The following is a 13,378-nucleotide window of genomic DNA, read 5'->3' on the forward strand; positions in this document are numbered from 1 at the left end:
GTGCTAGCAACTTCTTTCATGTGTTGGGTCTCACTAGCTTTGCTTCGAAGTGGGGTTTGTTAGGTTATTTTTGAGCTAAGTGTGAGTGAAAGGTTTGTGGTTTATCTTTTGTGAGTTTGAGAGGCCACTTGACCTTCGAATGTTTGATTTGATATTGTGTGACATCAGCTATGATGTTGGTAGGATTCCTCTCACTAACATCATTAGTGATGTGCGTGAGAAGATAAGGCACTTCCCTTTGTCTATAAAATGAGGTGGATGGTACTTGCTTCAATCTCTTCCATCAACATCAATTGGCGTACTTTGCCTCCATGTGTCTTCACCCTCCTTTCTTCTATTCGTTTCCCTCTCTCCTTCTCTTACCATGTAATTATCAACACTAGTTTTACCAAAATAGATAAATAAGTAAATAAATAATCCCATAGCTTGGATTCAATAAGCTCAAGTAGAGTAGGGGAAGCTTGGTAAATGTGAACATCAAGTGGTTAATCAAGCATGTCAACCATGATGATGTCATCCATGATAGGGGAAAAAGGGGAAGTCTACGCTCATTAAATATAGAATCTAAGGATCTATACCATAACAGTGTTTAGGTTTAGATGTGCATGAGTTAGGGAGCTTCCAATGCACCTACATTAATGAAAGATGGTGTAGAAAGTGTCATATGCTTTGTACAAAATCTATGCATTATTAATATATACGATGTTCAAGGAAGAAAATAGTATGATGCTTTGTACAAAAGCTTTGCATTATTATTAATGTATACAATGTTCAAGGAAGAAAATAGGACTTAATCAAGAATAAAAAAGGCAAAAGAGCTCAAGGCAAACAAGCATAGATCCATCTACACCAATACTATTTTCAAAACAGTTACATGGCCATGACGTAAGGGAAAGAGAAAGCAATGTGCTATTGGTGGATGTTGTAAGTATGACGTGGTTGCAATTTAATTGTACAAGTTCTATGTTGCCACCCTATTGCAAATCTAAGTCAAATTTGCAACTCTATTGTGCTTATAATTTCTTTACAATTCCACTGAAACTTCAAAGTGCATCATCTACAATTGTTTAGAAGTTCATTATGCATTTATACCTTTAAAATATTAATAAACACTTATGTTGGTTTAAGTAGTTACTATCAGCTTCTAACCCTTTTTCCTACATATTATTAAAAAAAAAAAGCATGTTTGCAATATCTACAGAATAGATGCTACTATGTAAAGAAATTATTGAAATATGGGCATACAATGGACTTGGTACATTATGTACATAACCCTAACTATGGTTACCTTCAAGTAATCAAAAACATCTATGCCTTGTCTTAGGTCTAATAAGGGTTTATAACCCTTTCTAACCCTTTTGTCCCAAATATACTACATATACACACACCTATATACATTACATGACATGACGTACCAATGATCTACAAATCAACACCCTCTACGTAAAAAAGACAAAGGTAACGTTTGAATTTCTTTAACTTCTCACGAGGGAGGAATTTGGTGATTAATTATGATGCCTAGTCCTCCCTTTGAAGGAACACGGAATGGGCAGAGAGTCCACCTTTTGTGGAATGTTGTGGTATCATATATTTAGGTAGGATTCACATTCACCCGCCCTTTCTAGTTATGTGTTTGCAATACCAATAGCTTTCTACCAAGTTGGAAAGGGAACCCGTTGTGCCTTTCACAAATGGGTGGACAGGTGGCCTATGTGGCCCTGTAGGCACCCATCTAGAAATATATTTCGTCCGCCAGTCCAGGGTCACCCTAGGGATGTAGATTAGTTGTTTACAAATAGCAAAAATTGGTGCCCAAGGACTTTTTGGAACAAAATGTCCGGAGCAAATTTGTGAATCCATTATTTTGCTTCAACCCATCAATGACACTAGTGGGACAATAAATCTCAACTGTTCGATCACCCTTCCGTGAATAATAGCCTACCAAACAATTATCGCTTATAGACACCTATTGGCTATATTAGTGATCACATGCGTGCCGCCACCTGCAAAAGTGCCAAGTGTCACATGTCACCCACTTGTGGCTTTGTCGATGGCTGGAGATTGGCACTAGGTGGCCGCTACTAGTCGGAAAATGACAAACCGGATTTCCTCCCGATAAAGACCACCCCGGGAGGGGTTTGCAAATGCCGATTTCCTCCCGATAAAGGCCATGTGAATACCGATCCCCTACCCCCTCACCAAACTTGGCAATGCGTGATTGCCATCAAAGTGTGAAATGTGAATAATAATTAGTCATCGTTGCTTATAATCACAAACTAATTTTTTGCCATGGAGTACTAATCTATATCTAATCACTCTTGCCTATCATCACAACCTCAGCATCACTCAATCTGTCAATTTTGCAATGTCTGTTGCAACAAAGCAGCCTCTCCATCAACTGCTTCGGCAGCTCATCCAACCCAGCAATTGCAGCTATCCGTGCAGATTTTACAGTGCTGAGGCAGGCGCAGCTCAGACAGCTTTGATTCGGCAGCTACGCGAAAAGAGCAGTGCTCCAATCAAAGATGTCAAGGTTGCCCTCGTCCAGTGCGACTGGAATCTTGGTGGGCAACGCAGTCTGCAAATTATAGCAGTTTTTGCGAGATCCAGCATCTGTGTTTTGTTTAGACATGGAATTCACTTGTGTAGTGGCTATTTTTCCCAGAGGCGGCTTTCACAGAATTAAGAAAGAAAGGACTTGCAGCTGTCAGTAAGAAGGCCTCTAGAGTCGCTGCTGAGGGTCTTCTCGCTCTTTCAGAGAAAAATGGAGCCGCTGCAATTGTAGAGCTAAACAGTGAAACCGATTTTGTGGCTCGAAATGATATATTTCAACACCTCGTATGCTATCATTCCCGATTAGCAAGTTCCCACTGAATTTATTGATGGCTTCGAGAAGCGATCTTTCAAACTTCACGAAGAATTAAAGGACAATTCCAATGAGGAAACTTTTACATCTAAATAGTATTAAACCTATTGATACCATGAAAATACCAGGTTGTTTCCGAAGGTCAATTTGGTTTGTCTGACTTTTTGTGAGCTTGCCATAGATAGTTGTAGTCATTCATGCCGGAGTTAAAGTGCAATCTCAATGAGGACCTTTGCTTTTATCTATTTATTAAAGCCTCCCTTGGCATTAGCACATAAATATCAGGTGGTTTCTGGATGTCAATATGGCTTGAATGTTTTTTGTGTCCTTTTGAAGCAGTGTTTTATTATGACGTAGTGATGAATTATCATCGGTTAATAGGAATACCCCATTGCAGGCATCACAAGTGGCAGCTGCAGCCATTTCTTTACCTAAGGCGAGCTCCAATGTTCCATCACAAGCTACTGCCATCGATCTTCAGGAGTTGGAGGTGAGGTCGTAAGATCAGGTATATGAGTTGGAAGATGAAGGTGTTGCTTTCTGGTCCATGCCGTCTTTATAGCTTCACATCTCAGCTTTGCATCTAGAGTATAACCTAACATGCACTGTGCCATCGGGTGAGGGCCAGAGTGGGGGCTGAATCAGGCTAATTTGATATGAGGTAAGTTATCAAGGGTCGGGGCTAAAGCAGGCAATGTGATATGAGGTAAATTGTTGATACATGCGAAAGTATTGTTTTGAAGGGGTTCAAGAGTTTCCCCTCCCCCTCACCCCCCACCCCCCAAAACACCCCTCCCTACCCACTCGGCCTTCCTCTTCGAAAGAGGGGGGGGTTAAGCGTTAAGTTGCAACTTTGTGAGTGAATTTAGTATGTTTGCATTTCATTCATGTTTAAGATAAGGACTTTGTGGCAAATTGTGGTAACTGCTGAAATAAATTAATGGGGTAAGGCACAGAGGAAGAGCAGCACATGATATTGTGAGCGGTTCTTCGGCATGGATTGCTGTACTGGTGCTAAGAACATGAGGTGAGCCTGACTTTGAACCTACTGATGAAGTTCGTGTGTAGGCTTTCAAAACTGCAAACGTTCCTCCTAGGAGGCTGCTCCGCCCTCTAGGGCTGCTTCAAGCCCACCTCAATGGAACGGATGATTTTGGACAAAAGAATATGCCAAATGAGGGTGGGAATCCCTCTTTACAGCTCTTATCGTAGGGGCCTGACCTAGATTAACGTGTGCTCCAGATTTTCAGACGTGCCTTCTCCCTAGTCATGATTCTACTTTCAGAGCAGGCTTGGGCGGCATGTGAGCAGTTGTCTCAAAGATCACAACCCATGCTTAGAGTTGCAAAATATCTGACCTAGATTGACTATTGCTACATTCCTCTTACCTCCTTTAAGAAGGCTCACAAAATGTGCCAAAGATTTACTTTTCTACTTGAGTACTATGAGTACATAGGTAGCATATTCGGTGCAGCATTTGCAGGACTGATGCATTGGGGCATCTAGTTTTGCTTGGAGTGGAACAAGGATTGGGTGCTTGAAGTGCTACTTTGTGGCAACGGGTAAGAGAAGTACTGGACCACAGCTGATTGAGCTTTTAATGGCTCAATCCATAGAAGCCATCGCTTTGCCTTTCCCTGTGGTACTTCCTGATAATAACTTCCATTAGTAATGAGAGTGCCTTCATAAGCAACCATTGTCTTCAAAGCCATGCCTGCTTTGCTGCTGCGTGGCAGCCCCCTTTTTGAGGCGCCTAGGAGGTCAGCTCCCTTGTGAGCAGGTCGGCTGGAGGGCAGAGGGCACAGCCCCTTGAGTCGGCTGGTGCAGCTCCCTATGGAGGGTCAGGGGCAGTCGTTCCTAGAGCCTAGCCTATCGACTGGCAGGTCCATGATTAGGGCCTCGTACAGCCCTTTATAGGAGCCTGTTTGGCTCGGCCCTGTAGGCAGCAGGTCAGCCCAGCCCCTTGCTGGCCGACTAGGAAGCTGGGGCCTATTTATAGGGCCCCCCCTCAGCCCTCATTTCACACATCATTCCAAGGCCTGGCAGAGGAGCAGAGCCAGCCCAGTCTTGCACCTGAGGAGCATGGTAGTGGAGCAGTTCATCCACTCCCTTGTGCTCCCTTCAACTTGGTTGTTGAGCTGTGTGTTCCGAGCTCTCCAGCAGCCCGGAGTGGAGATGAGGAAAGAGGGCACAGCGAGAGAGCACACTACAAATGACTAAATGTACACTAGATTTAGTTGAAAATGTAGAATATATATAAACCCACTTAGGTTTAAGGTTAGGGCATCTAACCCTTTCCTTTATAGCACTCTATTGGGTTAGTGCTATGCACATATGATCACATGATGTTGAGTGTGAACTCTCAACACCTTCCCTCAAGATCAACATCATGAAGTAGGCCTTCCCTCAAGATGATGATTCAGGGGAATCGAAGAAGGACTGAACATTACATTCCATCACCCCCTTTAATGGGAATGTCCTTCCTTAGCGTCAAACCGAGAGCTAGTCGGTGTTTCTCGAAAAACTCTTTACCGAGTGGTTTGGTTAAGATGTGTGCAACATTCTCTTTGCTATCACAATGTGCTATCACAATGCTGCAGTATGATGTCACCAAGTAACACTCTTTCTCTGATGAAGTGCTTTCTGACAGCTTTGTCCTGGAGTGATATACTGGATTCTTGGCCAATGCTTGAGCCGATTGATTATCACAGAATATTGTTGTTGGCTTTGACTCATCAAAGTAATCTGTTTTTGACAATAGTCTTCTGAGCCATTTGGTCTCACATGCACCTGTAGTGAGTGTCCTATATTCAACTTGAGTCGAAGACAAAGAAACAATTGGTTGTTTGTTTGACAACCATGATATAGAACCTTGACCTCTAAAATCTAGACTAAGTCCTATTACATGCCACTAAGGGCCATTCTAGAGTCTTCAAAGCCCTTGGTCACGCGAACCGCCTCCTAGATGCTTGTCAGGCTCCCGTAGCGCTTAGGAAAAATAATTCTTCCTAGTACCTGCAACAATTAATTAAAGCGCACCACCATGGCACCCATTAATTGTTAGCGCTTTGCATGCAAATAACACACTGTGGACTAATACTAGTCACGGTGGGCGTCCCCACTGAACACATGTGCACATCTAAACAAATATAAAAAATATATATATATATTTATTCTCTGGTTGACCGGAGTCAACACTCTTGATTATAATTGAGGAGCTTTGACCAAGGGTCGAGGCGCCTTAATTATAGCCAAGTCTCTCCAACCGAAGTTGGCACATCTTGGTTAACCGGGGTCAACCCTCTTGGCGCATGCCAAGTCTTGTTGACCAAAGTCAACACTCTCTGACCATAGTCAGCTCTGTGGTTCTCTGGTTAACCACAGTTAACCCTCTTGGTAATAAACCAAGTCTCCTTGACCGAAGTCAGGTTTACTTGACTAGAGTCAAGTATCTTTGACCGTAGTCAATCTTTTGACCATTAAAATAACTCTTTGACCATAATTAACACATATAAAACTCTTTAATTATGATCAAATAAATGGTCAACTGTGCTTTGACTTAGGATATTTACATTGTGGTGACATCCCCTCGGCTTCTATTCAGTTGACCTCAACTGAAAAGCTTCCTTGTAAACATCCAAAAGCTGTGGATGGTCGGATAACATGTCTTCGTCCATCCACTTGGCATCTAATGCCGTATAATTCTTGAATTTTACAAGATACCTGTAAAACTCCTTACCCTGAGGGCCTTTACGTACAGTATGGTACACAATTTGCTCTGGCTGAAGGACTTCCTCCAGCTCATCCACTTCTGGTGGATCCTCTGATACTAGTTCTGTAGGCTCTGGTCCCTGGAATTTCTTTAGAAGACTCACATGGAATGCATTGTGAATCCTCCAATGCTCTGGCAATGCTAATCTGTATGCAACCTCATTTATTCTTTCTGTAACCCTGAAAGGGCCATAGTATCTGGGAGATAACTTTGCATACACTTTCTGTTTGCCTTTAAACTTGCAGAGCCTAGCTTTTTCAAACCTCAAAAGTACCCAATCCCCTTCCTTGAGATCTAACTGTCTCCTATGCTTATCTGCAGCTCTTTTATGTTTCTCTTGAGACCTTTCAATTGCTGTCCGGACTTGGCTGTAAGCTGTCTGGAGGTCTCTCACAAACTGATCAGCTGCAAATATTTCATCTTTGGTCCTCAATATAGGTGGCAAAATCACCTTCCCATAGATGACCTCAAAAGGGGCTTTCCCTGTAGAGCTATGTACTGTATTATTGTAAGCAAACTCTACTAACGGTAGGTACTTTTCCCAGTCTGAACTTTGGTCACCCACGTAGCATTTCAGCATATCCAAAACTGTAGAATTTGCTACTTCACTTTGACCATCTGTCTGGGAATGGAAAGAAGAAGAAAAATTCAGATTCGTCCCCATGTTATCAAATAGAGCTCTCCAGAATAGACTGGTCATTCTGGGATCTCGATCTGAAAAGCTTAGCCATATGATCTGCCTTTATGGTTTTGCGAACCGGAATGAAATGAGCTTGCTTGCTGAATCTATCAATGATAGTCCAAATCCCATCATTCCCCGACTTTGATCTTGGTAAATCAAAAATAAAGTCCATTGTAATGCTTTCCCATGGTGCCTGAGGCACGGGAAGAGGCATAAGTAGGCCAGGTGCCTTCCGTCTATCATACTTCACTTTCTGACACGTAAGGCATTCAGTAACAAACTGATGTATATCTTTCCGTATCCCTGGCCAAAAGAAATACCTCTCTAGTGCTAGAGTTGTTGCTGTAATTCCTCTATGTCCAGCATAGGGAGGTGCATGGCATTCCTCCAAAATCTTTTTCCTCATCTCCTGGGTGATGCATAGGCAATCATCTGTTCATTAAATACCCATCTTTCAGGGTATAGTGACTGGTAGATTGCCCCTCTTGCATTTGCTGTAAAATTTCACCAAAATCTGAATCACGAGCATATTGCTCCCTCATGCCTTCCAGGTCCTGGTGATAAGCAATAGTCACGTTATTGACCTGGGGTCTCCGGGATAAGGCATCTGCCACTCTGTTCCGAATTCCTGGGGTATGGACAATCTGAAAATGATACATTGACAGCATGTTTGACCATTTCATATGCTTCTCGGAAAGCTTGGTCTGAGTCAAAAAGTATCTCAAACTTTGGTGATCTGTCTTAACAGTAAAATCTGCACCCAAAAGATAGTGCTTCCATGTATGGATGGCATGAATTACAGCCAATAACTCTTTCTCATAGATTCCTAGATATCTTTCTGCATCCCGAAGTCTCCTGCTTTCATAGGCTACTACATGACCGTTCTGATGCAATGCAGCCCCAACACATTCTCCACAAGCATCGCAATCAACATCAAAAGATTGATAAAGATCCGGGACTACAAGAATAGGCTCTGTAGTCAACTTCTCCTTGAGTGTATTGAATGCTTTCTTCTGTGATATTCCCCATGTGAAGGCTGCATTTTTCTTAGTAAGGTCATGTAATGGAGCTGCGATATCAGCAAAGTGTCTGATAAACCTTCTGTAGTAAGAACACAGGCCTAGGAAACTTCGAACTTCATGCACAGTTTTCAGCTCTGGCCATTCCTGAATGGCACGGATCTTCGCTGGATCCATTTGTATCCCATTCTTGGATATTATATGCCCCAAATAGTGGATTTCTTCCAAGAAGAATTCACTTTTCTTGCTGTTTGCGTAGAGCTGATGATTTCTCAGCTTTTGAAACACTATAGCAAGATGTTCTCTGTGCTCTTCTTCTGTCTTAGAAAAGACTAAGATATCATCAAAGAAAGTACCCGTAAAATGCCTGTACTTTCGGAAGATGCGATCCATCATTCTATTGAATGTGGCTGGAGCATTTGTCAACCCAAAAGGCATTACTAAGTATTCATACAACCCAAATGTAGTGCGGAATGCTGTCTTGTGCACATCCTGAGGCTGTATCCTCACTTGGTGATAGCCACTCTTTAAGTCTATCGTGCTGAAAACTGAAGCTCCATTTAACTGATCCAGGACATCATCAATGCGCGGAATAGGGAATCTATTCTTGATGGTCATTTTGTTCAGTGCACGATAATCGACGCACATACGGAATGAACCATCTTTCTTCTGTACTAACAGTACAGGGGAACAAAAAGGAGACGAGCTGGGCTGAATCAACCCTTTGGACAGCAAATCCTGTACCTGAGCCATAATCTCCTCTCTCTGAGTCGCACTGACTCTATAAGGTGGTTTGTTTGGTGGCTCACTACCAGGCATTAACTCTATCTGATGATCTTCTGGTCTCTCTGGGGGTAACTCCCCTGGCAAAGTATCAGAAAAGCAATCTTTAAAGTTTACAAGAAATTGAAACTTATCTTTGTCTGCATCATTTATTTCAGCATGCATATCATTCTCTTTTTCTTTTACAAAAACCATGTACGCAGAAATTGCAGACTTTATTGCTTTACCACATGTAACATCAGATACAATGGGGATAGTCTCCCCTTTATTCCTGGCAATTAAACGCTGATTTTTCCCCCTATGCACAAACTCCAGCACTCTTTCAGGAAGAGTCAACTTCACTGCCTTGCGATGAAACCAAGGCATTCCCAAGACTACATCATGATGTTTCAGTGGAGAAATGAAGAAGTCTTCCTGATCCACATAACTCTGAACATGAAGACGGAGCTTCCCTATCAAGGGAGTAACTGGCACAGGATTCCCATAGAACATCTAATCGGCATCCCAAGCCCTGCCCAACTCCTCCGTCTTTATTCTCAGCCTCAGGGCTAGATCCTCTGATATGAAATTATCAGTAGCCCCTGGATCAAATAAAATTAACGCTTGCTGGTCTCTAACTTTGCCCCATGATAGCAGCAATTCTCGTTCTTCTGGGTTCGAAGCATGACTCAGTAAGTCAGGAATTCCCCCCGCCATTGGCTTTTGCGGTCCTCGTGGCTTCTCTGCCTCTTTTCCCTTCGAAGTTGAAGGCTTTTCTGGGCACTGGGCAGCCACATGCCCCTCTTTGCCGCACCTGAAGCATTTCCCATCTCTACGGAATTCCGCTATCTGTTCAGGGGTGAATAGAGATTTGCCCTTATAAGTCTTTGAAAACTGAGTACCCCTCGGCTTCTGAGGCTGAAACCCTTTCTTTTCAGCCTTGGGGTACTCTTTCTTTTCTGATTTTGAAAAATCAGTTTTCTTTTTATCAGCACGTCCTACATGCAAGGATGGCACTGTAGATGGATCTTGTAGCGGCACAAGACTCGCTACTGAAGCTGAATGCATAAGGTCTTGAATGTTCTTTGCCCTCAAAGCATTCACTACTGCCTGAATTTTTGGAGTGAGACCTGCTCTGTACTTTCTCATTTGGGTGCCTTTGGAGATCTTTTTGAAAGGTGCAACCTGTAAATAAGCATCCCAAAACTTTTGGTTGTACACATCCACTGTATCTCCTGCATCCATATGCAAGCTATCCCAATCTTGAAGAACATGGTCTCTGAACTGTTTAGGCATAAACTGCTGGTAGAAGGCTTTCTTGAAGTCCTTCCACTTCCTTGGGGCTGACCCATCTGTGGTCTGTGCACTCCACCATGCACTAGCTTGTTAAGGGCAAAAGCAGCAACAGCAAAGAGGAACTAGGGGGGAGTCCTTAGATCATTAGTCCTTAGATTATTATCATTAATACGTTGTATCTAGTTTATAGTGAGATATGAAAAGACGGAAGTTCTAGGGGCAGGCAGAGAACTGAATAGGCACGGCAACCGTGAAGGAGTTATGTGTGCCGGTTAGATAAAAGAGAAGAGAGCGATCATTCAGGGGGCTCATTGATGAGGATCGGAGCAAGGATCAGTGTGATCAGAAGAGGAACATTGTTATGTATCAGAGAGTACGGTGTTGTACTGCTCGGAGAAATGTAATACAGAGATTCTATTGCATCTACCTTATTGTTTTATCATGAATGATTCTGTCGATCACTGTTCTACTCTATGAATTTTCATACGCAGTTCTGAAGTACGATTACGCATGTAAATCTGTCGCAGTAGTGCGTTTCGAGTTAGTCTTCAGAGTAGAGAGGGCTAACATAGCTGTTGCTGTCAAGTGCAAACTGACCATTCTTAACTTGGAGGATTCTGAAAATTTTTTTGTACCGAATGCAGCATCAAACTACCTGATGAACTGCAATGCTTTGTCTGTATGACCATACTGTCCATTGTAGGGCATAAACTTGACAGATTGATACCAATAAAACTGACTCGCTACTGAAAGACAGCAATTACAGCTCATAAAAGACAGTAATTATACTTTCATAAGCTCTCCCTCACTCCCTCTCTCTGTAGATGCACTAGGGCCCAGGACAAAACGTCGGGCTGGACCCCCCCGAAGGTTTTTATTCATGAGAGAGAATCTGTTACAAAAGTTCAGCGTAGAGCTGTCTAATAACCTCTTCTTTTCAAAACGTGAAAAATCCCCTTTATTACAAGAGCTTCAAGCTCATTTCAAATTGGCAACATGCCACTTGTCTAAAATCTAGACTAAGTCCTATTACATGCCACTAAGGGCCATTCTGGAGTCTTCAAAGCCCTTGGTCACACGAACCGTCTCCTAGATGCTTGTCAGGCTCCCGTAGCGCTTAGGAAAAATAATTCTTCCTAGTACCTGCAACAATTAATTAAAGCGCACCACCATGGCACCCATTAATTGTTAGCGCTCTGCATGCAAATAACACACTGTGGACTAATACTAGTCACGGTGGGCGTCCCCACTGAACACATGTGCACATCTAAACAAATATATATAAAAAATATATATATTTATTCTCTGGTTGACCGGAGTCAACACTCTTGATTATAATTAAGGAGCTTTGACCAAGGGTCGAGGCGCCTTAATTATAGCCAAGTCTCTCCAACCGAAGTTGGCACATCTTGGTTAACCGGGGTTAACCCTCTTGGCGCATGCCAAGTCTTGTTGACCGAAGTCAACACTCTCTGACCATAGTCAGCTTTGTGGTTCTCTGGTTAACCACAGTTAACCCTCTTGGTAATAAACCAAGTCTCCTTGACCGAAGTCAGGTTTACTTGACTAGAGTCAAGTATCTTTGACCGTAGTCAATCCTTTGACCATTAAAATAACTCTTTGACCATAATTAACACATATAAAACTCTTTAATTATGATCAAATAAATGGTCAACTGTGCTTTGACTTAGGATATTTACATTGTGGTGACACAAATCCTTTTGCAACTAGTCTGGCTTTGTATCTTTGAATACTTCCATCTGGATTTTACTTCACTTTGTATACCCATTTGTTTGCTATGATCTTCTTTTTTTATGGAAGGTCACATAGTCCCAAGTATTATTCTTATACAAAGTATCCATTTCTTCATTCATAGCAGTTTGCCATTCTGGCTTGTCTACTGCGTCTTCGACGTACACTGGCTCTTCTGTAGCCATGATGGTAGTCATAAGAGCATAGTTGGTGGTTTCAACCTGAATTGCCTTGCCTTTTTGAGCATATGTCAATCTAGCTGGAGGTCTGCTTTCCCTAGTAGACCGTCTGAGTTGCTGTGGCTCTGCTTGGGGAGTTTCTGGCAATTCTTGCTCTTCTTCATCAACCTGTTCTGTAGATGACTGTGAAATTGGTGCGTCTATCGCTTGTGTAATTGAGGTTTTCCCTTCTGATTCCTCATCAAAGATTACATCTCTGGAGATAATGACCTTGCGGTTGATGGGATCATACAACTTGTATGCTTTGCTTTCTTCACTGTAGTCAACCATGATGCATTTGCGTGACTTCGCGTCCAATTTTCTGCGATGATCATCATGTATGTGGGCATATGCTATGCAACCAAATATGCAGAGATGCCCAATGTGTGGCTTGTGTCCAGTGAATGCTTCATAAGGTGTCATACGCTCTATCGGTTCTGAATGCCGTGACTTCTGCAGAAGTTCATGTATTCACCTCCTCTATCTGATCTCATGACTTTGATCTTTCTGCCTGTCTGGTTTTCTACCATGGCTTTGAATTCTTGAAATCTAGAAAAGACTTCAGATTTCTCTTTGAGAAAGTAGACCCAACAATATCTGTTGTAGTTGTCGATGAAATTCAAATAGTAAAGTGAACCATTGATGTTGCAGGTCTGGGTATAACCCCATACATCTGTATGTATTAAATCAAGAATACCTCTTGCTCGAGAGGTGCTTCTGCCGAAGTTGGTTCGCTTTTGTTTGCCGAAGCAGCATGCTTTGCAAACTTTTCCAAGAAACTGTAGCTTTGGAATCTCGATTGCCATATTCTGATTCCTGAGATCTAGCAAGCTCTTAAAATTAACATGACCATATCTCTTGTGCCATTTTGCAGATAGTCTGTTGCGGTTGAGTTGACATGGCATGCTTATCTGGTACTGTAGCTAGCATTCTGTACAAGCGTCCTTCCTTGACACCCTTTCCTACTAGCTGAAATCTTCTGGATTTGTCTCTGATAGTGCATTCGTCTCC

The 13,378-nt window shown here is 42.5% G+C and overlaps 1 protein-coding gene across 1 annotated transcript in view; it reads left to right on the forward strand.

The window, feature by feature from the left end:
- The first annotated feature begins 2,216 nt into the window (after positions 1-2,216).
- Positions 2,217-13,378, forward strand: part of LOC147880260 (translation elongation factor Ts (EF-Ts)) — a 52,836-nt gene continuing 41,674 nt past the window's right edge. Inside the window, exons 1-3 of the mRNA XM_087371167.1 lie at positions 2,217-2,564; positions 2,666-2,838; positions 3,264-3,356. Coding sequence (XP_087227293.1) covers positions 2,366-2,564; positions 2,666-2,838; positions 3,264-3,356 — 465 coding nt within the window. The 5' untranslated portion in view covers positions 2,217-2,365. The remainder of the gene's footprint in view (positions 2,565-2,665; positions 2,839-3,263; positions 3,357-13,378) is intronic.

Source organism: Dipteris shenzhenensis, chromosome 32, assembly GCF_047967505.1.
Source record: "Dipteris shenzhenensis isolate YYH24624 ecotype China chromosome 32, Dip_SZ_1.0, whole genome shotgun sequence".
Classification (NCBI taxonomy): Eukaryota; Viridiplantae; Streptophyta; class Polypodiopsida; order Gleicheniales; family Dipteridaceae; genus Dipteris; species Dipteris shenzhenensis.